General features: G+C 43.8%; 1 protein-coding gene across 1 annotated transcript; it reads right to left on the reverse strand.

The window, feature by feature from the left end:
* Window positions 1-17,848: 17,848 nt before the first annotated feature.
* LOC119804969 lies at window positions 17,849-27,625 on the reverse strand. Its single transcript, XM_042054304.1, is given in 9 exon segments — window positions 17,849-17,970; window positions 20,175-20,423; window positions 20,506-20,616; window positions 22,932-23,019; window positions 23,381-23,430; window positions 24,397-24,492; window positions 24,824-24,938; window positions 25,473-25,611; window positions 27,576-27,625. Coding segments are annotated over 9 exon segments (1,020 nt in total).
* Between the last annotated feature and the right edge of the window lie 283 nt (window positions 27,626-27,908).

A 27,908-nucleotide genomic window follows, 5' to 3' on the forward strand; every position in this document is an offset into this window, starting at 1 on the left:
CAGTAAGGGTTCCCTGCCCTGTGGAAAGTTCAAGGTCCCCCCCCTCCATCCAGGTCTAGGAAGGTGAACATCCAAACAGACTAGTCTCCCACAAAGCCAGTACATGCAGTAGAATCAAAACCCAGTGCGATTGTCCTTGGCTTCTCAGTCAGCCCTCATTGTCAGCCACTTTCAGAGAGACCGGTTTGATCACATGCTCGTTCAGTCCCAGTTCAGCTGGCCTTGGTGAGCTCCCATTAGATCAGCCCCACTGTCTCAGTGGGTGGGTGCACCCCTCGCGGTCCTGACTTCCTTGCTCATATTCTCCCTCCTTCTGGTCCTCATTTGGACCTTGGGAGCTCAGTCCAGTGCTCCAGTGTGGATCTCTGTCTCTATCTCCATCCATTACCAGATGAAGGTTCTATGGTGATATGCAAGATATTCATCAGTATGGCTATAGGAAAGGGCCATTTCAGGCTCCCTCTCCTCAGCTGCCCAAGGAACTAGCTGAAGACCTGATAGAATTCTGCTGTGAATTCACCTGTGCCTCGGATTTTTTTTAGTTGGAAGGCTTCTCATTACCGTTTTGATCTCATTTGTTATGGATCTGTTTAGGTTGTCTTCTTCTTGTTTTAATTTTGGTAGTTTAGCTGAATCAGATTTCACCTATTTCTTTTAGGATTTTCAACTTAATGGATTACTGATTTTTAAAGTATTCCTTTATAATATTCTGGATTTCTTTAATGTTCATTGTAATTTTTCCCTGCTCACTTCTGATTCTGTTAATGTGGGTCCTGTCTTCCTTTTTCAGTTGGGTCAACAGCCTGCAATCTTTTTTAGTCTTCTCAGAGCACCAGCTCTTAGATTTGTTGATTATTTGTACTGCTTTCTGTTTTATTGATTTCTGCTCTGATTTTTATTACTTCTTACTGTTTTGGACTTTGTTCATTTTTATTTTTCCAAATTTTTGAGTTGCATCATTAAGAAGGCATTTATTTGTGCTTTGTCTATTTTTGTTGAATATATATATATACACATACATATATATATATATATATATTTCAGTGATTTAAAGGACTTGAGAAAGTTTCCTCTGCCCTAAAATTCATCCCCTGAACACACAAAGTAATTACCCCTCCTGCAAATACACCTTCATAATAATTATCTCACTACATTTTGACACAAGAAAACAGGAAACTTGTCTGATCTTTTGCTGTATTGTTCACAAGAACATCAATGTCACAGTAAAACAGATCCAAACACATAATTACACATGTTAAAAGTCTACTCAAGTAAGTACACTGATGTGACAGTAACATTTACAATTCATTGGCAGTTAATTCAGTAACAATGAAAGTAGCCAGGTTCTCCTGAAGATTTTGTTCTAAACAGTCTCATTTAAATATCTTCCACACTGAAAAATCAAGTTCTTATGTTTTTGTCTTCAGGAAAAGGCATGGGAACAAACACAGAAAACAAGGGAGCAAATAACTTAGTGTAAACTATCACAGAGTTGTCTCTAGCTCTGATAAAGCAGGAGATTTTACCTAGTAATTGACAGTGACACAAAATTCCCCAGGCACTTCACTTTTTCACTCACCCAACCCCCAACATAAAAGAAATCTGACTTCTGGTAATTCATTGCATATAAAGGCAAGGATGTAAGAAGGAAAAACGACAGCATACACAACAGTTACTTTTTTCAAGTCAAGCGGGCCAAAATTCCCTAGTCCAAGACCCAAATTTGCGCTTTAGTTTACAAGTGTGGCCTTGAACCAGTTCATTCAACCATTTTAAGTCCATCTAGATTGTTAGTTTCACAAGACAAAACGAAAACCCGTCGTCTTCCTGGCTCACTAGTGTGAGCCATCTGTAAACCTCTGGAATGTCAGTTGCTTTTTGAATACAGGAAATATTAACGGGAGTTGTCACAGAGCATCAAATGGAGGAACCCATGAGATTTGTATATATAAAGCTTTGATACAGTGATTGATCACGGTACATGCTTAATTGCAAGTTATTGGCACTAACTAGCAGCTATCAAACCTGAAAACAGTTTGAAAACGTTCAAACACCAGTATGTAAAGTTGTTACCCACCAAATATAAATTGCTCAAATGTGCATATATTTATTCCACAGAAATCTAATAGTTTCTATATCAGGATTTGCTAATGCAATGAATGAATCCTGAATTGTGAGAACAGATCTAATCTACTACAAGGCATTCAGCAGACTCCAAGCTTTTCTACTTCAAAACAGGCCTTAAGCACAGGGCCTAGGGGTTTCCCAGTCTCCCCTTCAGGCATCCCCGGTTGCCAAGAAACCCCGCTCCTCCGTGCACAAGGGGGCGGGGGAATGGGGGGAGGGGAGAAAGCCTCGGGAGGGCAGGGGCCAGGGATGGGGTGGGGGGGACTAGCCTCCCTGGGCCTAGTCATCCAGCTCCACATCAAGCACGATGGACCCCGGCAGCTGGTTAACACCTAGGGCTTCCGGGAGCGGCTCCCTATGATAGTTGCAGGGACTTTCGAGGATCTTCTGACAGTCCGCGTCGCGGGCTTCAGACTGTTGGGCGAGCCAGTGGGCGATGCTTCCAGCTCGGAGGTTGTCCCCGGCGGCTCCAAGGAGGTCACACTCTGAGGCAGGAGAGGTGGGCCTGGAGCCCAGTGGTGACAGGGGCTGCTCCAGGCCCTGGCAGCATCCTGCATCCAGCGGCTGCATCAGAGAGGCACCTCCCCCCACAGGTCCTCCCCCGCCGCCGCAGAGAGGCTGCTCACAAAAGCTGTAGTCGGGAATCCCAACCCCCTTACGCTTGCACACGATCTCAGGGGGCATGGGGTACTCAGCCTGCGATGGAAGCCCCTGGAAAAGCTCTGCGGCCGCCGGCGGCCCCAGGAAGCGTAACGGCCCCATGCTGGCCAGGAAGAGGCTCCGGCCCTGCTGCTCCCAGGCGGCAGCGGCGGCCAGCCCCAGCTCTTTGCAACGGGTGGCGGGCGACGAGGCCGAGGAGGCGGCGGCGGCGGCGGCCGACGACAGCAGGAAGCGGCGGGCAGCAGCGGTGCAGTCTTCGGCCGCCAAGGTCGCATAGCGCGGCTCCAGGTGCTGCAAGGGGGCGCCAGCGTAGGCCCCGTCCCGCAGCGGCTGCGGCGACAGCGGCGGCTCCTCCTCTGGGCCGGCGGGGGCGGGCCCGCTGGGGCTGTGCACGATGAAGCACAGCATGCAGGGCCCGCGGAAGAAGCAGTCCCGGTTCCGAGGAGCCGAGGGCTGCGGGGACGCCTTGGCGGGAGTGCGGCCTGGCAGTCGGATGAGAGGGCGCCGGCGGCGACACCAGCTGCAGCAACGAGGCTTCTTCTGGCTCGGGCGGTTACGAGGCTCTTTGGACAGAAGCTGACCCATAAAGACGGTCCCTCGCGGGGGACGAGCGGGACCTGGTAGAAAGGAGGCCCAAGAGGCGGGCTCCGCTGGCCAGGTAAGCCGCTGGCTGAATAGGCCTCTGCTCTCCGCGAGCACCTGGCACCGGCGACGACACGGGTGGGCTTCAGCTGCGGGGTACCCAGGCGGCCAGATGCGAGCTACATAGTTTGGCCCCGCAGCCAAGAGAAAGATGGGCCCGAGCTGTGGAAGCTCGAGGGAGGAAGCGAGGATGTCGCTAGGCCAGGCGGTTCAGTCTGCGCAGTGGTGGGGGCAATGCGGGTCCTTCTCAGACCACTGTAACTGCAGCTACGCCAATGGTGCGTGTGCCTGCGACACGACAGGAGCCGCAGGAGCACACCACCCACTCCAAGAGGGGGCGGAGCCGGCCTTGGGGGCGCGCCGGAGGGGGGGGATGGAGAAGGGAGGGGGGCGGTGGAGGAGGTGGGGGGGGCTGTAGTGATGCTGGCTCACCTGAGTGGGTCGCCAGACTGACCAAAGGCTGGCTTCTCTCCCAGCCTTCTTGTAAAAGGTTCTTTAGGGGCTTCAGTCCACACCTCTCTTTTGAGGTGGGCATTTTTTCTGATTTTTTTTTAATGTAAGCACTACTTTCATTGAATCCCAGAGATTTCATATTGTTTCTCTTTAGTTCCAAGAGTTTTTTGTTTCTTTTTTGATTGCTTCTTTGACCCATGCATCGTTCAATAATGTATTGTTTAATCTCTGTTACTAGAGATATGTCTGCTGTCAATTTTAAGGTTGATTGCATTATGATCAGATTGGATACACAGTGTTATTTTAATCTTTCTGAATTTGTAAAGATTTTTTGTGGTCTGATTTAGAGAACCTTCGTTGTGCTGCTTAGTAGAATGTGTGTCTTTGGTGTTTATGTGGAATATTCTGTAAATAACTGTTAAACCTATTTGATGTATGGTTCTCAAGTTTCTCTGTTTCTTTTTGTCCAGCTGACTTGGCTGTTGGAGAAACTGGGGTATTGAATTCACACAGAATTAACAGGTTGGTGCTAGTCTGTCTAAGTCCACTAGGAATTTTTAAATGAAATTGGGTGTGCCAAAGTTTGGTGCATAGATGTTGAGGATAGCAATGTCTTCTTGGTTAATTGTTTCCTTGATTAGAATTGTAGAACTTTAAGACAATTCTGAAGCCATTTCTGACAACTCTCAGTACTTCCCCACCTCTCCTGGGAACCAAGGACATAACAGCTATGCATGCACGTACTGAGATGTTGAGAACTTTCCATCTCCCTGAATAGGGAGGGGCAAGATAACCCTTAGGTGTTGACTCAGTTACTGATGTTTTGACTTAGTCCCTGGGAAGGGGCAAAGTGACCCTCAGAAGTTTCCCTTTACTTCATCTGATCTGGCAACCACTCTCCAGCCAGTTATTGGTAATAACCTTTTTGAATAAGCCAATCATAATAGTTAAAGAACAACCCCCAGACACCCCTTCCTTCTGTGGTTTTTCCCTTTAAAAATAGCCTTACTAGACATTCAGGATCTTCTAGCCTCCCGACTGCTAGAAGACCCTGTCATGACAGAATTAATAAAATCCTCATGCTTTTACATCAGCTGTGATGAGAGATGGTCTCTTGGGGCGACTCCTCCTCCTTGGTGATTGGACACTAGGGTCCAACATTTGGTTCCCTGACCGGGAATCGAGTTGTTCCCAGACCCACTCTAGATCCAGTTGGAGGTATGAATGAGCTCATTTTTATGTCTGTGTGTTTGTGTATTGTGTTTCTGTTTCTGTGTAATTGTGAATCAGTAATTTGAAAATTGTACCTGCGCAGGGTCTGTATTGAAACAGGACCAAGAGAGGGGACAGACGTGTCCCAGACCTCTGGCCCTGAGCCCTGAAAGACGTTTCATGGGCATCTGTGGGAGGGAGGAGTGACCAGGTCACTGGCCCCAGTCCCCAGGGGAGGTGTGATCCTCCATCTGTATTTTTGGATCTGCTGCCGCGCGGCCTCTGATTTTGAGTCTATGTCTGTCTTTTTGTTCTTGTGTATTTTCAGTTCTGCACCAGAGTGGTGGTGAGAGCACCAGCTTCTGGATTTGAGTTTGTGTCTGTCTCTTTGTATTTTTGTTCTTGTGTGTCAGTTTGTCTTTGATAAAATGGGACAACAATTAACTTCCCCTTTGACCCTGACTTTAGATCATTGGAAGGAGGTTAAAGATCGAGCTCATAATCAATCTGTGGAAATCCGAAAGAAATGCTGGCAGGCGTTCTGTTCTTCAGAATGGCCCACTTTTGAGGAGGGCTGGCCGCGAGACGGGACTTTTAACTTGGATATTATCTTGCAGGTCAAGAAAAAAATCTTCCAAACCTGCCCTCATGGCCACCCAGACCAGGTTCCCTACATTGTTACCTGGAAAAGCTTATCCAGAGACCCCCCACCATGGATCCCACCTGTAGGAACTCAGAACCAGGTAACAGCCACAAGGCCACCATCAGCTCCCCCTGATTTGGAAAGCAGAGATGGCAGCAACGGCAGCTGCCCTCCTCCGAGACTTTTGTCTTCTCTTTCCTGTACAGGACCGAACAAAGCCCAGAATCCAGGCACCTCTGGTTGTTCCTGATACCCAGCCAAGCTCTTCCTGCATGGCGGACTTCTCCCTCCCCTGTTCCCACACAGACACTGACTACTGAAGTTTTCAGGGCTCGGGCGGCCAGGGGGCTCCTCAGGAATGTGTGTGGAGGAGGGACCTCCCAAACATTCCCCTTTCATTCAGATTCTCAGACTTTGACTGGGCTGTAGAATCTGTTCTGAGGACCCACCAGCCTACTTAGAATCTCAATAGGGCAGCAGGTAGGGGGTGGCTGACAGTCAAACGCCGCTGGTCTCTCTATCTCAGGGGGTTGGTTGCAAGGCATCCCACTCATTTGGCCAAGGTAAGAGAGGTTCTTCAGGGGCCAGTTAAACCAACAGTTGTGTTTCTTAAGATTTACAGGCATTTTACTCCCTTTGACCCAACCTCTGATAGTCAGTAGGCAGCGGGAGCTATGGCCTTCATAGAGCAGTCAGCATCAGAGATAAAGAGAAAGTTACAGTGGTTAGATTTAAATGAAGAGACTGAGTAAGTGTTTCAGAAGCAGGAGGCAGAGAAAGTGAAAAGAAAGTGAGGGAGGCGGGAAGCAAAAGAAAGAGGACCGGAGGGATCATAAGTAAGAAAGAAATCTGTAAAGAATTTTGGCCACCGTGGTAGGAGAAAAAGAAGAAAAAGAAGAGAAAGAATTAGGCAGATAGGGAGGCAACAGAAGACAGCAGCTTCAGAGACTGCGCGCCTCAGACAGAGCAGCTCCTGACCTGGCCTAATGCAGACTCATGCGACCACCGCCTGGGCCCAGTGACAAAAGAAAACAAAGAGTGAGGAGGAGCAGCCCTGCAGCCCCAGAAAGAGACACTTTCTAAAGCAGCTGCTGAGCAGGAGTGAGGGGTGGAGAACGGCACTGAGCATAACCTGCTACTGAAGCGGCGCTCTGCCCATCGGAGAGGCCTACGCAGCGGCCACGGTGACCATGCTGGAGCACAGCAGCCTGACCACCCCCCCTTGCTTACACTGTGCACCCAAGCTGGGTGTAGGAGGAGGAGGAAGGGGAGGGATTCCCCCTCGCTGTGTCTAAAACATTTGACTGTGGACACAAGGGCTGAGCACTCTGTTGAAACAACCATTATCAGTGTTACGAACCTTACGAACTGTAGATCTGGGAAAAAGACCAGTGAGTGTCCCACGCCTTTATTAGAAAGAGACTTGCTGACAAAGTCAAAGGCCCAAATTAGGTTTAGGTGATCAAAAGCCTTTTTGTTTTCACTCCCTGCTGTTCCCGAATGTTGCAGGGAAAAGCCGGCTGCTCTCAGCCTTCGCCACACCCACCTCGGTGGGGAAAGCCTTGCAGCCACTGCTTGGTCACAGCCCAAGCCTGGGAACTCTGCTTTTCGTCGCCCGCCCCCGCAGGCAGCGACTGACTGAAGTGAGGAGGGGTCCAGGAGGTGCCGGAGCCCAATTCCAAACAGCCTTCCTGAGCTGCTTGCAAGTTTCACAGAGAACAACTGCTCCCAGCTCTCAGACCGCAGCTTCAAGCAAAGCTGCCCAAACGGAGCTGCTTATGGTGGCCCGAGCTGAGCAGACTTACAGATGGCAGCAGCTTCCTCAAAGAAGGTGAGCGCAAAGCGGGGGCAGCGGTGATAGATGGGCAAGATATCACATGGGCAGCGGCACTGCTGCCAGGGACCTCAGTCCAAATGCAGAATTAAAAAACAAGACTGAAATCTTGGCGCTATTGAAGGCCCTCTTTCTGCTCAAAAAAAAAGTGAGCATTATTTATAGCCCAGGACACCAAGAAAACGGCAATGACCTTGTAGCCAGAAAAAAAATCATATGGCCGATGAGGTAGCCAAGCATGCTGCACTGGGCTGGAAAATATTGTCTCTGGTGGAGATACCAGATTCTCCAGAGTCAGAGAATTAGTTCCAATACACTGCCCAGGATCTAGAGACTATCCAGAAACTTAATGCAGACTTTGATGAACAACAAAAAGCTTGAAAGTATCAGGACAAAATCGTGTTACCCAAGAAGGATCCCTCTGAGCTGGTCGCCCAAATGCATCGATGGACTCATTTAGGGGAAAAAAAGATTAAATCTTTAATGAAAAAGACAGATTTTTTATATTCCAGGCCTTAACTCCCTCATACAGCAGGTAATGTCGACTTGTGTCACCTGCGCCAAGGTAAATGCAGGGCGTCAGAATGCCCCGGAGGGTATAAGAATAAGGGGAGATCGACCTGGTACACATTGGGAAGTGGACTTTACTGAGATAAAACCGGGAAAATATGCTAATAAATATCTCCTAGTTTTTATAGACACCTTCTCTAGTTGAACAGAAGTTTTTCCCACCAAACGAGAACTAGCTCAATTGGTGGTAAAGAAAATAAAGAAGAAATCTTCCTGAGGTTTGGACTGCCCAAGGTAATCGGGATTGTTGATAAAAACTGCCTTGTTGCCCGGATAAGTCAGGATGTGGACAAGACTGAGAAAAATTACTAACCCCAGAGTTCAGGACAGGTAGAAAAAAAAAGACCAGTGGGAAATGACTGGGCAGCCCCCCCTTCCTTTGTCCTGTTCTTGTCTTTTCTAGGTCCGAAACCCCTCTTTCAGGATCCTATGTAAAACAGTATATAACCCTAATGCTGTTCTTCCCAGACTGTTATCTATCCATCTGAACCAGCCCGGGCACCTGGAAATCTCGCATCCGTTCCAGAATTGTGACTCCTGGGGTATATCTGGAGGGACGTGAGAAAAGTGCAGCAAAATCTTCACAGCCAGAACAGCAGCCGCCCACTCATATCTGTTTGTGCCACAATCCATGCCTCCTCAAGGCCTTGCTTTGTTACCCCAGCCCTTTTGTAACAATCCCCATGCACCCCAGAAACTGACTTGGCAGGTTTCCTCACAAACCCAAGAGGTGGTATGGACCAACTCCAAAACAGTCCCTGATTTCTGTCAACTAGTAGCAGGGCTAGCCTCCTGGGATATCCGAGATGCATATCCCCCACAGCTGCCAGCGCAGAAGATTTTCCCCTGTAGGAAATATTTGGGTGCGGGGGTCCAAAACACATATGTCACTTGGGAAAGCTAGATTTTTATACTGTGGTGCCTGAAAATGTAAAACTACTGGGGATGCTTATTGAAAACCTAGTTCTTCCTGGGACTGGATAACTGTTCGTAAAAATTATACTTCCGAAGCAATGCTCCATGTGGAGCACAGGGACATCTCCCACACTTGTCTCCCAGGGGCAAGCAGCAGGACTGTCTCCATGGGTGTCAGAAAGGACTTGGGGCATGCGATGGTATTTCCCAAAAAAAGGATACTGCAGCAAAATTTAGGTGCCACCTTCACCATTAAGCTAAAGGTAGAGAAACAAGTACTATCTGACCAGAGCCTGCTGCTGGTGGCTGGACTAAGCTACTCTCCCTGCTTCTCTGCCGGCACCTCCCATCACCAGCCAAGGACTATTCAACCTTGTGTGGGGAGCCTTTTCCTTGCTAAATAGTACTGACCCCAGCTTGACACAATCTTGCTGACTATGCCTGTCAGCAGGATCTCCCTATTTCGAGAAAATAGCCTCATCTGGCAGTTTCAACAATATCACCTCTCATATGTCCTGTAAATGGGGACAACAGAAAAAGTTAACTTTAACAAAAGTATGTTTGGGGACTCCAACCCCTCAATACCAGTACCTGTGTAACCTAACTCTCCCAAATCCCAAGACGACAGAAAACTGGTACCTGGCGCCCTCTATTGATCTACGATGGGCCAGCAACATTGGTTTAACCCCTTGTATCTCTGATGATACTGCTAATTTCTGTGTACTGATCCAATTAGTCCCCCAAATTTACTAATATCCCAGGATTGGGATATTCGACCAAATAAGAGGGGGAAATGTAGAACTTTAAGACAATTCTGAAGCCATTTCTGACAACTCTCAGTACTTCCCCACCTCTCCTGGGAACCAAGGACATAACAGCTATGCATGCACATACTGAGATGTTGGGAACTTTCCATCTCCCTGAATAGGAGCAAGATAACCCTTAGGTGTTGACTCAGTTACTGATGTTTTGACTTAGTCCCTGGGAAGGGGCAAAGTGACCCCCAGAAGCATTACTCCACCCAGTTAAGCATCCAGTTTGTAAAAAGGAATTAAATAAAAGCTAAAGCAGTGAAAGAAATCATCAGAAACAGAAGGCTGTTGCACATGTAATTGAAAGAGGGGCCCATGTTCCAGCCCTGGCAAGAAGCAGAACTTGACAGCTTTGGCTTTAAAGTCAAGGATATAAGAAAGAGGTTATGGAATTTCCCTCTGCAACTAAGGAAAGCCACTGAGGCCAGGCATATGTCAGGGTTGTCCCTGCATGGAGTCTCAGAGAGGCCTTTGCACGTGAAGCTGTGAAGATGGAGCCTGGATTGCATTGGAGACCCTCAATATGTTGGAGATGCAAGAGCCCTGAGATACCTGACGAGGAGAGCTGCATACTGGGTGTGAAAGCAGACCTAGCGAGAGAAGTGTGCTGCAGCTAACAGACCTGAAAGGAGTTGAAGATCTGAAGAGTGCTTTGACATCAGACATGAAGATGCAGAGTTTGAAGTTTGCCCAGATGGTTTTCTGTCTTTTCTGGTTCAGTATTTCCTCACTATGCTCCTTTCCCTCCATTTTTAATAGTAATGTATATGCTGTGCCATTGTATGTTGGAAGTATGTGACCTGCTTTTTTATTTTGATTTTACTGGGGGATTACAGTTAAGAGACTGCCTTGAGTCTCAGAAGAGATTTTGAACTTTGGACTTTTAAACAGTGTTGAGACTATGATAGACTATGGGGACTTTTGAAGTTGGACTAAATGCATTTTGTATTATAATATAGCCATAAACTTATGGGGGCCAGAAAGAGGAATGTGGTGGTTTGAGTAAGAATGGCCCCATAGCCTCATAAACTTCAATGCTTAGTCATCAGAGACTGGCACTATATGAAAGGATTAGGAGGCGGGGCCTTGTTGGAGGAAGTGTGTCACAGTGGGGGGGAGGGCTTTGAGTTTTCAAAAGCCTAAGCCTGGACCAGTAACTCTGTCTTTCTGCTCTCTTCAGATCCAGAACTCTCGTCTGCCATATATGCCTGTGTGCTGCCAAGTTCCCCACCATGAGGATAATGGACTAAACCTCTGAAACTGTAAGCCAGCTTCTTCTTTTGTGAGTTACCATGGTCATGATGTCTCTTCACAGCAATGAAACATTGACTAAGACAATGCTATTGTTGGATTTTTCCTTAATTAGTAAGAAGTATTCTTCCTTATACCTGCTGATTGGTTTTGGTTTGAAGTCTATTTTTTTCTAAATATTACAAGAACTACACTTTTAATTTGAATACCATTTTCATCCATTTATCCTAAGGTTTATCATTGTTAGTGAGATGCGTTTCTTGTACTATTAAAAAAGATGAATCCTGTTTTCTAGTCCATTTGTTACTCTGTGACTCATTCTTTATTGGGGAGTTAAGACCACTAATATTAAGAGTTATTATTAAACAATGTGTATTCTTGTCATTTTCTTGCTTTGTGGTGTTTCATTTGACCTCTTTTTATTCCGTTTTCTGAAACTGTTTATTTCTTCCTTGTACCTTCTTGGGCATATGAAACCTCTCCAGACCTGAGGATTTGTTTCATCATCTTCTATGGAGCTAACTTAATGATCATAAATTCCTTTATCTGTTTTAGGATAGAAAGTTTTACTTTCTTCTTTTGTTCCAGTTGAGTTTTCCCAAATATAGTATTATGGGCTGATGCCTGTGGTCTTTTCATGGTCTAATCCCTTCTGGATTTCATGGTCTACATTGAAAAATCAGTTCTTATTATGACAAGCCTGCATTTGTATGTGGATCTCTTCCAGCTTTTAATATCCTTTGTTCTGTACACTTAGAGTTTTAACTGCTATATAGTGTGGGGAGTTTCTTTTCTGGTGTTCTGAATATGTCTTAGACATTGACAGGCCCCTCTTTTCCTTAGTTTATCTTTTTATGACTTTATTGAAAATATTTCCTGTGCCTTTGACCTGGGTCTCTTCTTCTCTAGATAATAGAATTATTCTCTTTTTAGTGTTCCAGAGTTCCCACATGTTTCATTCTTGTGTTTATTTATTATAGATTTGAAATTTTCTTTGAATTTGACGTTTTTCCAATACCTCTACCTTGTCTTCAAGACTCAATATTGTCAGGCCAGAGAGATGCCTCAATGGTTAAGAGCACCAGCTGCTCTTCTAAAAGACCTGGGTTCAATTCCCAGCACCCACATGACAGCTCACAACTGTCTGTAACTCCAGTTCCAGGGGATCCTACACCCTCACAAAGACATACATGTAGGCAAAATACCAACACACTTAAAAAATAAAAATAAAAAGCAATTTTAAAAAGACTCAGTATTGTCTCTTCCACGTGATCCAGTCTGTTGGTGGGGATTTCTGCTGAACTTATATTTGAATTGCTGAAATTTTCATTTCACATTTTATTTCATTTTGGCTTTTATTTAGAGATTCTCTAATTCTCTATTAAATTTTATTTTCATATCTTGAACTGTTTTCATTTTTTCTTTCAATTATGTTTAGGCAGTCTTCTGAAATTTGTTCATATCCTTTTTGATTTCCTCTAATTATGACTATTACTGCTATTTTGAAATCATTTATGTCATGATTGTGGGGGAACATTAATGTTGGAGTACTAATTTTTTTATTGATTTTTTATTGAAATCTACATTTTTCTCTGTACCCCTCCCTGCCTCTCCCCCCCCCCCCCCCCCACCCTCTCCCAAGGTCCCCATGCTCCCAATTTACTCAGGAGATCTTGTCTTTTTCTACTTTCTACTTCCCATGTAGATTAGATCTATATATACTTGGCCTTTTCCTTTGCAGCTCTTAATATTCTTTCTTTACTCTGTATGTTTCGTGTTTTGATTATTATGTGGTGAGAGGACTTTTTTTTATCTAGTCCATTTGGTGTTCTGGAAGCTTCTTGCATCTTCATAGGAATATCTTTCTTTAGGTAGAGAAAGTTTTCTTCTATGATTTTGTTAAATAAATTTTCTGTGCCTTGAGTTGAACTACTTCTCCTTCTTCTATACCTCTTATTCTAAGATTTGGCCATTTCATGGTGTCCATATTTCCTGGATAATTTGGGTTAAGCTTTTGTTAGATTAATGTTTTCTTTAACTGATGAGTCTATTTCCTCTATTGTATCTTCAGCACTTGAGAGTTCCTCTTCTATCCCTTGTATTCTGCTGTTCATGCTTGTGTTTGTGGTTCCTGATCATTTTCTCATGATTCCTGTTTCTATAATTCCCTCAGCTTGTGTTTTCTTTATTGTCTCTATTTCAGTTTTCAAGTCTTGAATAGTTTCATATGTTTGGTTTCTTTTTTGTGTTTTTGTTGAGGGATTTGCTGATGTCTTCCCATTTTTTGTTTGTTTTTTCCTCCATTTCTTTGAGGGAATTTCTCATTTCCTCTTTAAGAGTTTCAAATGGTCTCCTCAAGTTAATTTTAGGTCATTTTCTTCTGCTTCATCTATATTTGGTTGTTCAGGTCTTGCTGTTGTAGGGTCTTTAGGTTTTACTGGTGTTGTGTTGCTCTTTGTGGTGTTGCATGTGTTCTTACCTTTTCTATTCATCTTTTCCTCTAATAGGTGTCGTTGGGGCTGTCTGAGATTCTGTTGAATAATCTTCTAGGTTCCAGTGAATCCAAAACTCAGATGGTTGTTCCTCATGGTACAGCCAGTGTCACAGTTCTGGTTACTCTGTGTTCCTGGAGATAGCTCAGCATTCCTGTGCTTTGCTCTGCTCCCTTGGAGTTTGTTGTCTCATGCCTACTTTGGCCTAGGTTACTGGCTTTGACCTGTTTCTGTAAAGCCTGGTCTGCATCCCCTCCTGCAGAAGTCCCAGGCTTAGAGTTGGTCCTGCAAAGGTTTCTAGCTCTGGTCTACTGCCTCAGAGTTCCCAGGCTCAGGTGCACCCAGAACCGCAGAGGACCTGGCTCAGGCTTACTCCCTCAGAGGTCCCAGACTCACGCTCAGACCCACAGAGGTTCCAGGTTCCTGCCTATTCCCTTTGATGTCCCAGACTAATGGCCAGACCGAAAGAGGTCCTGGCTCAGGCCTACTCCCTCTGAGGTCCCAGACTCACGCCTGGGCCCACAGAGATCTCTGATTCCTGCCTACCCCCTCAGAGGTCCCAGATTCACACCCAGACTGGCAGAGGTCCTGGCTCAGGCCTAGTTCCTGGGAGGTCCTAAACTTATGCCCAGACCCACAGGGATCCTGGCTTAGGTCTACTCCCTTGAAGGTCCCAGATTCACGTCCGGACCCTCAGAGATCTCTGGCTCTGGCTCACTCACTCAGTGATTACTCCCCAATCTGGAGTACTAATTTTTGTCAGAGACTGTTTTACCTGTTCTTGTTGTGTATTTATGAGCAGACTTAAGTATCTGGAGTTAGGTCATTGGTATTGTTTCTTGGTATGAAGATCCTGTCTCGCCTCTGTTGAAGCTTTCTTTCCTGGCATCTGCGTGGGATTTAGGATTCAGTCTTTGAGCAACTTAATGTTGATATTCAGATGGGTATCAGAAGCAGTTTTTACTCAGCCCAGACTAAGTAAGGTTGATGACTTTCAAATTAGAAGATTCCCTCAGGCAATCTTCAGTAATCTGGGAGAGGTGTTCAGACTTTCCTCCAGTAAAGGGGTCTAACTGAGATGGTGATAGACTAGGTTCTCTACATAAAGAAGAGGGGCAGGATGGGGGCTGAAAGGCAAGTATGAGACATGTGATCCTACAGTAAGTAGAGTCAGTGGAGTTGTAGATATGGGTCTAATGCCCCTCTCTGGAAAGGTTGCAGGGATGAAGGTATTTGGCAGCATGAGTCTAATGTCTCTGCCTAGAGAAGGGACCAAGTGTACTTGGGAGTATGGGTCCAGTGAGTAGGGTAGATGGAGTTCACAACATAATTGTAGGCTTTGACTATATATGGAGAACAAAGGGGCCTAGTGGGGGTAATGGCAGGAATGAAATGGAGTTAACAGCACAAGCTTGAGTTCTGTTGTTCAAGGGGAGCAGGAGCACATGCACAGAACACATTTGTTGAGATCTTTAATGAACTGTCACATTGCCTATGCAGATAACATGTCACTTTTTAAAATGATTTATTTACTTATATTTTACCTATATGAATGATTTGCCTGCCTGTATGTATATGCACAATGAGCATGCAGTGCCTATGGAAGCTAGAAGAGGGAATCACAACCCTAGAAGTGGAGTTAAATACTGGGTGAGATGCCATGTGGGTTCTGGGAAACAAATCTGAGTCTTTTGTAACCTTAACCACAGAACCATCTCTCCATCCACTGATCAAATCACTTTGGACTTTACTGTTATTTTTTGCAGCTCTACAGATCTGTCCCAGGACCTGGCCCATGCTAAGAAAGTGAGTCACAAACCCACGATTCTGACACACTGCAAAGAGGTAAGTTGCAGTTGTTTTAACCTATTTTCATTGGGATGTTTTAACACAAGCATATAATATGTTTTGATTGTGACTATGTCCTATGTCCCATCACCAAGTTGTGTCCTCTTCTCACTCCTCCTGGTCTCAGTATTTTTCTCAACTAGTCTTCTTTCTATTTTCATGGGGATTTTTTGTTTGTTTTTATCAACCTGTAACCTCAATTAAGGTTACCAAGAGAAGCATGTGTGGAGGGCTTATTTAACAGATTCTCACCCATCAATGTATTTTTATCTCCATCACCTCTAAGTACCCTACTTTTTCTCCCTACCACTACTCCTGATCCCAGTACCCAGGTAGAAATCATCCAATCCCCAGGTACTTTCTCTTATATCTTCAGGACTCTTTTGGTCAACACATGTTTTTCATTTGTTTCCTATAGTGGCATGTGCTGGGGGTTAGAATCATGAGCACCTTACTAGTGGCTACACCACTGAAGTAAATTTCTCTCACCCTCTGAAAGCATTAACTGCCTAGAGACCCATAGGAAGGGGTAAAATTTCCCAAGCCTATCTCCCTAGCAACTGTAACTTTCTACCAATCCTCGGGAATGTGTGAAAGGTTCTCCATGACAGAATGATGAGGGCCCAGTCTTCTGCAACAAATAACAACTACTGAGCTTTCAGGCATGCAAAGGCTATGTCATGTCCTAGAGAACTAAAGTCCACACCACTCCACCCTGTCTTCTACCTCTTGTATTCTTTCTCCATCTTCTTCCATGGAGTCCCCTGACCCATGGAGAGGATGGTATGCATATCTCATTTAAGACTGTGGATTCAACAGTCACATGTTCTCAACACTTTGACTACCTAAGAATCTCTGGAGTAGTCAGATGGTGATGGCGCACATCTTTAATCTCAGCACTCAGGAGGCAGAGGCAGGTGGGTCTCTGAGTTTGAGGCCAGCCTGGTCTACAGAGGGATTTTCAGGACAGCCAGGGCTGAGAAAACTTTCCACAGAGAAACTCTGCCTCAAAAAAGTATCTCTGGAGTAACTGCTACCAGACACTTCTCTGGACAGTTCTGGCAGCAATAACTTATGGGCATAAACATAAATACTTAGAAGGAAATTTGACCTTATACCCAAATTTGACATTTTAATGTTCTAAAATACACAAAAGTAGACACAGAAGCCACCCACAGGAGCTTTTCTTCATTACTTGTTGTCATTGTCAAGCTGGGTCAAATGGGTGACTTGGAACCAGATTCTCCACTCAAGAAGAGTTTCTGGGGGAAAGGGCTGGTCCAGACACACTAAAGATTAGAGTGGAAGTGAAGAGCATCTGGGCAGAGCCTCTGAAGGGTAACCAGATGAGCTGACTGAAGATCCCAGTTTACCAGGATCTACAATGATAACAACACAGCATGCAGTGACTATGCTTTTATTTCATTGTGCCAACAGTTTCTTCAGTGCATAAAGTCATAAACTATAGATAATGGCTCAGAATTGGAGCCTAAACTCTGGTAGAACTGATTTGTTAAAGAGACTGGGTGGATTTGGTCCTTATAAGAGTAGCCCATACCAGCCAACCTAGCAAGCAGAGTACCATTTAAGGCTGGCAGCCACACCCAGATTCAGTGTCCTTTCCAGGTGGATAGATATCTGCTGAGTATCTCCAGGGAACAAAATCCAGATGTAAACCCAGACTGAATTCTGAATACCTTGGATACAGAACTTCCAAATTTCTCCATTGGCACTTGGAGCATTTAAGGTATATTCATTGTGTATTTGGTATTTTCATAAATAGTTACTATTTGGGGGTACCTAATATGCTCAAGGCAAATCATATACATTTTAATCCCTATAGGTACATATAAAGAATACTTAAATATCTATAAATCAGTTGAGCCATGGGTATTTTTCTTCCATTATGCATGAATTCAGTACAAAATGTTTAGGCCATATTTTCAGAAACGTAGAACACAAGGTCCATTGCCTAGACCTCTGAGCATGGTACTGCAGCTGGAAGACATCAGTCTGCCACTATTAACATTTACCTTGGGAGTAGCCTTCAGTTTCTACTTAACATGTGTGACTATTCTGATGGCGTTACAGTGAGTGTTAGTAAGACAGATAACTGGGTAAGAGCATTTCTAGAGAGTGACAAGAATGGCCAGTTTTCATCTTTTATTTTCGTGGATCCCAGTTTCCCCTAAATATAAGATTTTTTTCCACCAGAAGATCACTAACTCTGCTTCAGAAGTATACTCTTTTCTCTTTGCATTTCATTCTCCGGACTCTATTTACTTAATGTTTTAAGGTAGCATACAAAGTAATGGTTTTCAGAATGACATATCCCCATGTTATTGGTTTTTAACCAACAATTACCTTGTCCCACTGTCTATCCCCTTGGCTAGTTCCCTTCTTCCTCCCCAATTGTCCCTGTTACTTCCATGCCCCCTCTATAAACAGTCACTTTTTCCCTCTTTAAGGACTCAGCCTCCCATCTTATGGTACCCTTTCTAGTTTCATGTCCTACACACAAAGTTACACAAGAATTCAGATTTAAATGTGGTTACTCATTGAAATTAAACTTGAACTATCTGCCTTTCTGCACTTACTTGTTTTGTTGAACATGATCATTTATCAGCACCTCTGCATCCTCACATGATGCTGAGGCAGAGATCTCTTGTCTCTTCCCTTTCTACAAGGCCGACATGTCAGTTCATGAGAGCCATAGCCGTAGGAACCCACATTACCTCTATCACCCCTAGGAGAGCTACACTGGGCATTATAGCTCCTACATATGAATGGCGTGAGAGATGGGTGCATGACCAGCTCACCTCATAACATCTGCCAGGTAATATTAATGAAGTCTAGATCTGACTGCAACACACACAGATTATGTGTCCCTTGTCTACATTGGTCCAGAGCCCTAGGTCTCATTTGTCCCATCTGTGTTCTTCAGATATGAGCCTTAAATCTGTTATCTCTGAACTCTTCTAACTTTGGTGCCATTCAGGTCTGACCTTGTACTTGGCATCTGTTAATCTTTCCGCCTCTAGTCACACACTTGTTTGGCCACCTTCCTTAGATTTCTGATAAGTTACTACTTCACTATCTATTCATGTTCATACAAAATCCTAAATCTCTGTCAGTGTGTCTTTTTTCTAGAGTGGCATCTTGAACCCTGGTCCTGTTGGGTATATTAGTCAGAAGGGAGGAATAACCTCTCCTACATGTTGTATGGATGGGAAAAGCATCCATCAACCGAACCCACTAAAACTAGAAGCCCAAAGAAACATTTCTTCCTTTATTTTTCTCAGGCATTTGGTCAGCAATAAAGCAGTATCTACTCATCCAGTATAGTTGAGTGGGAGAGCACTATCCTTGCATGCATGAGGACCTGAGTTCAATCCCTAGAATCAGGTGTTACAACTCTCTTCCAAAAAAGTAAGATTAGAGGGTAAAAGAATAAGTTTTAATCTTCATAGAAGCAAACATTGGTCTACACTGAGCCTCGGGCTCTTGGGTAAATGAGGGTTACATGTGTTGTCAGGCAAATCCAGATTCTCCTACATCACAGAATTTGGATTTGTCACCTGTGTGCAGCCAGGGGTGGAAGTACGTACTGACCAGAAAATGGAATAAGGTGGTTGTGACTAGACACAGTGCTAGTGGAGCATGGCAGGTGACAGCCGATCATAGTGATAACATGTACATGTGTGTTCACATACAGAGAAATGTGCTAAAGTAAACAATACAACTCTGGTCAGTAGTCCTGGGCAAGGGAAAGGGCAGTGTGCTTCAGTGCAAAGGATGACTGATAGCTCATGGTCCCTAAGACAGGTACAGGACAGACAAACAGCTGTTTGCATTAGGAATATGTCTCACTGAGTAGAATATTGATAGACTTCATATATATATATATATATATATATATATATATATGAATATATATGTTGTGTATGTACAGTCATGAATGTCAAAAGACATTATCAGGAATCAGTTCTCTCTGCCACTATGTGGGTCTTTAGGATTAAACTCAGGTCATCAGGCTTGGCAGCAGGATCCTTTACCACTGAGCCATCTTGTCTGCTTGAAATATTGATATTCTACCAGAGTGCTTTTTACACAGTAAGAATAATATTAACAGAAAGCTTAGCATGTAGTCTCCCCAGTGTGACCAGATGCCATGTAGCAAGATTTATGCTTAAATATGGCCTGGCAAAATGAAGAACATTCTAATGGGACTTAGCACAGTGTCAATAATACATAGGGAATGCTTGGCACAAAGTCCCTGACAGAGTGCTTGACACATCCTACAAAACTGCCAAGAGATCACTTGACAAATAATATGAAAACCGATACTTAGAAGTATAGTGAATCTTTATAAATAAATATATGCATATATCTATATAGAGAGATAGATATAGTTGATATTTAGTCTTTCAAAATCGTAGCAATGATCCAGAATTCCCACCACATTCTTCTTCTCCTCCTGGGATTATTTCTACTCTATGGTTGAAACAAGAAAGAAAAGAAATGGTAGTGAGTTCACACTACCTACTCACTGGTCTGTTTCCTCCCATCCTTTAAAGCCTACATGCTTCCCTCTGGCTAAACCTAAGAGCCCCTGCTCCACAGCTCAACCCTGTGCTCAGAGCACAGTGACTGCCTCACCTTCTATTTGAATTCCTAAACCAGAGGAAGGCATGGCTTCTACTTTGAGAGCTGACCTGGGTTTTGGGAGCCCACAGCATCCTGGGTAGGGAAGGTCTCCAACAGACCCAGCTTTGAGAGCTGACCTGTGTTTTGGGAGCCCACAGCATCCTGGGTAGGGAAGGTCTCCAACAGACCCAGCTTTGAGAGCTGACCTGGGTTTTGGGAGCCCACAGCATCCTGGGTAGGGAAGGTCTCCAACAGACCCAGCTTTGAAGTAAAGGAAGCGTGACATAGTACTTCAGGTTCAGTGTAGCACCCAAAGACTAGAAGTAGATGACTGATCCAGTACCATATGAGACAAGTGTGTATTCTGGGGTTTGGGAGATGTGTCAAAGGACCACTTACAGATTCCGTTATGATCATCTTATTTTTTGGGATCCTTGTCTTCATGGATCACTCGTTTCTTCCTTTTCCTCAGCCGGTGACTCCAGGCATTTACCTGAATGTCACCAGCTCCTGAAATAGGGAGGGATTAGTACATGAGCGTTAGATGGTTTAGGGCCTTGTTTTGTCAGAAAAGAACAGGGCTTGTTTCTTCCATGAGCCTATAGGCCTTCTCCATTGTCTCATTTTTACATCTGCTAGCTCACAAAGACTGAGATATTAGCCATACAGCAATACAGACCAAAGGCCACTTCAGGTTATACCATCCAGTATACTGTTTGGTTCCCCTCCCCCATCATCTAGTATAGCTTTTCTGTTTTATCCTTCATTAGAAACACAACTTATTGCCTTTTATTTTATATTTATATTTTTATTTATGTGTGCATGTGTATGCCTCTGTGTATGTGTGACATATGTATGGGTTTGTCAGATCCTCTGGAACTGGGGTGACATAATAGTGAACTACCCAGTGTGGGTGCTAGGAACTGAACTCTGGTCCTCTAGAACAACAGCAGATACCCCTAACCACTGAACAGTCTCTCTATGCCCACTCTTTATTTCTTTTGGGTTTTGGTTGGTTGGTTGGTTGGTTGGTTGATTTTGGCTTTGAGACAAGATCTCTTCATGTACCCTAGAAAAGTCTTGCTCTAATGACCCTACAGAGCTTTGCAATTATAGGCATGCCCAACACACCCAAATGGAAACACTGTTTAAATGATATAATAATAAAACTGAATACTTGCTCTTCTTTAACTGTGCCCTCACTGGCCACGAACTCTCAGCTCCCTAAACTCTCTACACTAGACTAGAACCTGCAGCCGTGGAAACTACCATTTCATAAATTGTCAGGTATCTCTCAAGATCCCAGGATCTGTGAGGCAGACAGTTCCCAGATGTCGATATGTCCTGAAGTCAATCACAGTGAAAGCCCTGTCATTTCCACTCAGAGGAGTACATGGGCCATTTACAGAGCAGAGGCCAGCTGGTGATTCCTGGTTGGACAGTGAGTGTCAGGATAAAAGAACAGACTGTGAGGGAATGCCTGACTAAATTTCAGAAATGAAAGAAGACATGAGTGCATTTCAGTGGCTTGGGCTATGGACTAGAGAACCAATGAAACTGCTGTTCAGGCCAATAATTCGCACGGTTGTGCTGATCCTCATCTTTAATTACTAGAATGCTGTGATTGAAGACATGCAGTCCTGGTACTGTAAATCTGACCAAGAACCTATGGTTGCACAGGCCCCATGGGGAAAACCCATTACTATGATTTTGCTAAATGAATGTAGTACAAACTAACCTCTAAATCCATCTCTCTCTATGCATAGATAGCTCGCAGTCATTACCAGAGACGTTTTGTTGTACAGTGAGCTCCCAACTGGTTAGACTGCCGAAAGTAAGTGTCTATCGATTGTTTAGCTAAACACTGAAAATATATGTCACACACCTTCCTCCAAAGCTCAAATACCATTGCAGAATAGGGGATGGAGAGATTGTAAGAAGTAGAGGACAGGGAGGAACAAAGCATATAGTGTCTTGTGGACATGACAGGAGTGTCAAACTCAAGAGCTCACAGGAGTTGTCTTTGCATACATAAGACATGCATAAGATCAAGCCTGTCAGCATTCTAGCAAGGAGTGAGTAGGGACTCATGAGCTCCCAGACCTCTGTGAGCAGCTGTTGACAATAGATGACTTTCGTGGGAGGGAGAGTCAGTTTTAAGGGTATGGCCCCTGTTAGGTCAGCCCATACTGTTGTGGATGATTGCACATCACTTAGTATATAGACAGCACAAATGGGGCTTGGCTGGTTATTTTTAAACAATAACAAACAAGATATGAATTCGAGGAATGTGGGGAAGTGAGAAAAACATCTAGGAAAGATGTTTTATGTTAATTAGGTGAAAGAGTGGGGTATGTGTGGCTATGATCAAAATGCATTACATAAAATCCTAAAATTATTAAATAAAATACCATATTGAAAAAGAATGAAGAAATTATGTTCAAGAACAGGAATTAGTGTAAGAGGCCACTTGTTCATTTCCCAGCTGCCCAGACTCCCAAAATAACCACACAGAAACTGTATTAATTAAATCACTGCTTATCCCATTAGCTCTAACTTCTTATTGGCTAGCTTTTACATCTTAATTTAGTCCATATCCATTATTTTATATTTTACCACGTGGCCTACCAGCAATGTTTTAGTATGTCTATCTCCAATGGCAGCTCCATGGCTTTTCCATGACTCCACCTTTCTCCCAGCATTCAGTTTAGTTTTCCCCACCTAGCTCTACTCTACCTTATCACAGGCCTAAGACAGTTTCTTTATTATCAATGGTATTCACACATACAAAGGGGAATCCCACATCAAATTAGATTGTACTCAACCTGGCAAATTGGAAGCCGTGGAAGCAGCAGCATCTTCAGAGGCAAGTCTTCCATTTTCATTATGAGGATCTAGATTCTGTGATGTCAACTATAAAAGAGAATCTTGGATAAAGCATTTTGGCAAATAGTAATCTACAGGCAGTATTTCTGCCATGTGATTTAGGGTATTTTAGTTCACTGGATATTATTTAACATAGGACCTTGCAAATATATAAAAACATCACACACCAAAATTACCCAGGCCCAAAGTTTATACAACCCAGTGAATTTCCATACAGTTAGAATTGGCATTTGAAACAATATGTGATGCTTCACATTAAATTTTATACTTTAGGTATCAAATATATTTTATACACTCATCCACCACCAAAAAGAAAAGTATCCTCAACAATGTGGGCATGAACTGAAGGCAAACATGGAGCATTCCTACAGAAATAGGTGATACTCACCTTTAGGCGTTTTGTCAGTTTTATGCCAAAAGTCCCTTCAGAATATTCATCTATGGGAAGTGACAAGTCAGAAGGTTTTGTTTGTTAGTAAATATTTCAAAAGTTCAGAATCCTGCCAGTTTAGGGAATCCTAGAGTGGAGGGTTACAGCGCACTCATGGAGGGGGAATGGGCAGAGCATGGCTCTCTTTCATTTTATTAATGACATAGGCATTATCTACAGTATCAGTTTCGAAGTCTCTTTGTGATTGTTTATGAAATATTGTCCCGGTCTCATCACTGCCTCATCCTATTCCAGGACATTTCTTTTGCCTCATAATATTAAGTTGATTTCAGGAAATTTTGAATTGTCTATACTTTCAGATGTGAAATAATAAAAAACTTACTTAACACATGAGATGATCTGAATATTCAAGGGTTAACTGCATGAGGAAGGATAAGTGATTTAGCTCAGTGTTTTGGTGGGCTATCTGGGGTAATAATTCTCCTTTGCTCTCAAAAACTGTGCATAAACTTCGGGCCTGGAGTTTAAGATCAAGTAAAATGCTTGTGGAGGCTTGTGCAATCTGGCCTGCTTTCCTGGGAGTTACTCTGTGTGTGTGTGTGTGTGCTTACATTTAGGATGTGATACAGGACGGTGTGCATTCCAACGGAAGTTGTTACCCATTTGTCATTTACTTATTATCCAAAATAATGTACGTTCTTTTTAACATTTTAGACTTTTTTTTTTTTTTGGTTTTTCGAGACAGGGTTTCCCTGTAGTTTCTAGAGCCTGTCCTGGAACTAGCTCTTGTAGACCAGGCTGGCCTCGAACTCAGAGATCCGCCTGCCTCTGCCTCCCGAGTGCTGGGATTAAAGGCGTGCGCCACCACTGCCCGGCTAACATTTTAGACTTTTATATGACAAGGCCTTCTATATAATCCTCTGAATGAACCTTTTTCCACACAGTCCTAACGTGAATAAACAAAGACCTGCCTATGACCTTACCAGGCATCGTGACTGACCCTGACCACTCACCTTCACTCTCATGGCCATGAACTTCAATACATTCCACTAGGAATTCTTTGGCCTGTTGCTTGCAACGCATGAAGACTGGTTGGTTGACTGTGACGCCTAAGAGGAAGCAAAGTGCTTGTTCTTTGACAGACAGCACAAGAGGGAAAATGAAAGCAGAATCTGGGACGCAGCACACAAGAGCCCCCAAGAACAAGGGACTGCAGGAAAGAACAGTGCAGACTGCAGGCCTGAGCCCTGCTGCCTGTGCGCTATGCTCTCAGGCCTGAACAAGATGGAAGAGAGCAGCTTGCTCAGCAAGCACCTTGCTATTTCTCCAGGAAGAAAGTATCGTGTGGGAGAGGGATGTGCTACATGGTGAGAAGAAACTGTGGCATAGAAAATAAATGGGAGACACCCAGGCTTGTCTGAACCCAGAACTTCCCATTACCTAGGGCCGTCATTCTGATGTAGTTTCTTTTCATATACACATAGACACTCTTCTGCCATGTGCTTCGTTTTGCCCACTCCTCCTCAGAAAAGTATGTAGCAATATCCTGGAAAGCCTAGAAAAGGAGGAAATGTAAATTCTGGCAGCTACTCTGCTGGACATGTGCGCCATTCATCCCAGAATGCCCTCTGTGTTGAAGGACCTCAGTGGTCCACCTAGAAAATCAAGATAATTGACCCTGGGGAGTGTGTGGATCAAATGAGAGATGTGAACAACAGCCATTTCCCAGTTACGCTGGAAATGCTCACTGCTGGTTATTTGTTCTCCTCCCCCACTTACTAAATGCATTTAGGACTAGATCACCAATCTGGTTTTCAGGGATGGTTGAGAAGGACATATTGAGTGTGCGTGTGTGCGTGTGCATGCGTGCGTGCATGCGTGCGTGTGTGTGTGTGTGTGTGTGTGTGTGTGTGTGTGTGTGTGTGTGTGTGTGTGTGTGTCTGTAGAAAAACCCTGAGACTTATGGAGGTCCTATGGAGACTTTGGTCCTTGTCCTGAGTGCCTCTGGTTTCCACCTTCTAAGAACTCTTTCTACAATGGACTTTGGTCACTCAGCTGCTTCTGCACACCTCCTGCCTGGTCACCTCACCTTACATATCTTCTTTGGTTCATGAATGTCTTTCACAGAACTCTTTACACAAGAACTCTTTGTTTTCATGTCACTGGGATCAGTGAGACTTTGAAAAGACACCGGCCAATTTTCTTTCAGAACAAAACAAGGTATCCTGTGAAGGAAGAAGGTGTGGATGGTTAATACCTCTCAGCACATGACATCTCTGTGCTCCTCTTCATCCTGAGATCACCTACCCCTGATTAGGTCGACAGGAGAATTAGTGCTTAGGAGTCTATGAGCATATATGAAGTTAGATTGAGTCTCAGAGAGTGGGGCAAGCGTCTGTCCTGAATAGTCACCCTGGAGTGTTCATTGAGATGAAGAGACAAAAGAAAGATGTTGAATTGGGCAAGCACAGGCCCATGTCTCACCCATATGAGGAAAGTGAAAAACTGATTTTACAGGTGCTAAGAATGAAACATTTGTCACTGGAAGGCGAGTGGTGGGGAGTCCAGAAGAAGTCACAGCAAGCACCCAACAGCTAAGGAGGAAGACTAGCTGCAAGTATTTCGCAGCACACTTTTAGTGACTACAAATTATAGTTCCATATGGTGAATTTGTAAGGGAGGAAATGAGAAGGCAAAGTTCCATTCCTATGCCTGTAATACAAGACAGTTGGGAGGCTGAGGTAGAAGGATCCTATGTTCAATACCTGCCTGAGCTACAAAGTGAGATCAAGGCCAGGCTGGGCAATACATGATTAAATCCTGTAGGATTCCTTCCTACCATGCAAGAGGCCCTTGCTTTAATTTCCCAGCTTTATCAGAGTAGAAGAGAGAGCTTTTAAAGCTTCACTTACATAGAAATGATGACTACATAAGGACAGAAATATGAATTACCCATATTTCATAAGCACACACATATGTGTATCTTGAATCACCATACTATATTTTAATTGTAGATGCACTATTGTTGTATATCAATTAAAATAAATTATGGACAAAACTCAGAACAAATTCCCTTAGGAAGCTAGACTTGGTGGTGAACACCTGTGTCCCTAGCACTTAGGATAATGAGATAGGAAGATGGGAGGAGTTCAAGACTATCCTGTACTACATACAAGAAACTTTGTCCAATCAGCTTGGTTGATCACCTTCCTGGACCTGGGGGGAGTTGGGAGGACCTTGGACTTAACATAGAGTAGGGAACCCTGATGGCTCCTTGGCCTGGAGAGGGAGGGAGGGGGAGTATGGGTGGAGGGGAGGGGAGGGAAGGGGGAGGAGAAAGGAGGAGATGGAAATTTTTAAACAAAAAAAAACATGAAAAAAAAGAAACTTTGTCTCAGAAAAAAGAAGGGCAGTGTGAAAACTAACTTATCTGTGTTAAAGAGTCAGCAAAGGGACTTCAAAATATGTTTGAATAATTGGTTACATTTTTATCTAATATGTATTTGTATGTGTGCCCATTATATGTCTGTGGAGGTCAGAGAACACCTTACAGGAGTCCATTCTCCCCTTCTACCATGTGGATCCTGACTACCAAACTTAAGCTTGGTGGCTGGCACCTAACAAAATAAGAGTGCTGTCCTCTTCATTAGGCTATTTTCCTGTGTAAATGTGTTTATTTTTTTAAATAGCATTTGTGGTTTATTTTCAAAAGCTGGCTTTCATGCTGATCTACCCATACATGTATATCATTATACTTTTCTTATATTTCACCTCCCATGCTCCTTTCCTATAGTCTCTGCCAGCTTCAGGTAGTTCCTTAACTTCCCAGTATTAATACACTTCTTAGCCTCAAGGCTGTTAGGTACATACTGCTTATTTGTAGATTTTTTTCATGTTGAAGACAATCTTAGATATTTATCATTCTTTTTTTCAATTTCAGTCACTTGCTTACCTCTCAACCCAGCAGAATTTTTTCGTTCATCAAATGTTTTAACCTTTTATTTTATTAAAAAATTAAGAGACACGTTAAAGTTTTAAATAAAAGACACATTTCTGGGACCCTTCTGAAATTTAAATCTATGTATCTACATCATTACCTATTCTTGATTTTTTTCCCTTTGAGACATTGTATGGATATTATGATGCTAAGCTGACAGAAAAACTCTGAGCTCAAATAATTCTCGTGTATCCTCGTATTAAATAATTTAGATTGATGCTTTGTGGTACAGTGTCCTGCAACATGTGTAGATATTTTGTGGTGTATTCTGAGGTAGAGTCAGTGAAGGTTTAATGGTCTCCCCAACTTATGGTTTTCAGAGATCAAAGAAAGGAATATGTGGCTCTGCTGTGCTGAAAAGAGGTAGAGTGTGAATTACTGGACTAATTTAGAAATTCCTGCCAAGATAAAAGAGCTGGAATGTCCACATCTACAGGACCGGCTGTCAGTGAATTTGGTTTGTCTCAAGGTACAGGGGTCCACAAACTGAAGTCATCCAAAAAAATTTAGTGAGTGGACATTGAGGTA

This window comes from Arvicola amphibius, chromosome X (genome assembly GCF_903992535.2).
Source record: "Arvicola amphibius chromosome X, mArvAmp1.2, whole genome shotgun sequence".
Taxonomy (NCBI): Eukaryota; Metazoa; Chordata; class Mammalia; order Rodentia; family Cricetidae; genus Arvicola; species Arvicola amphibius.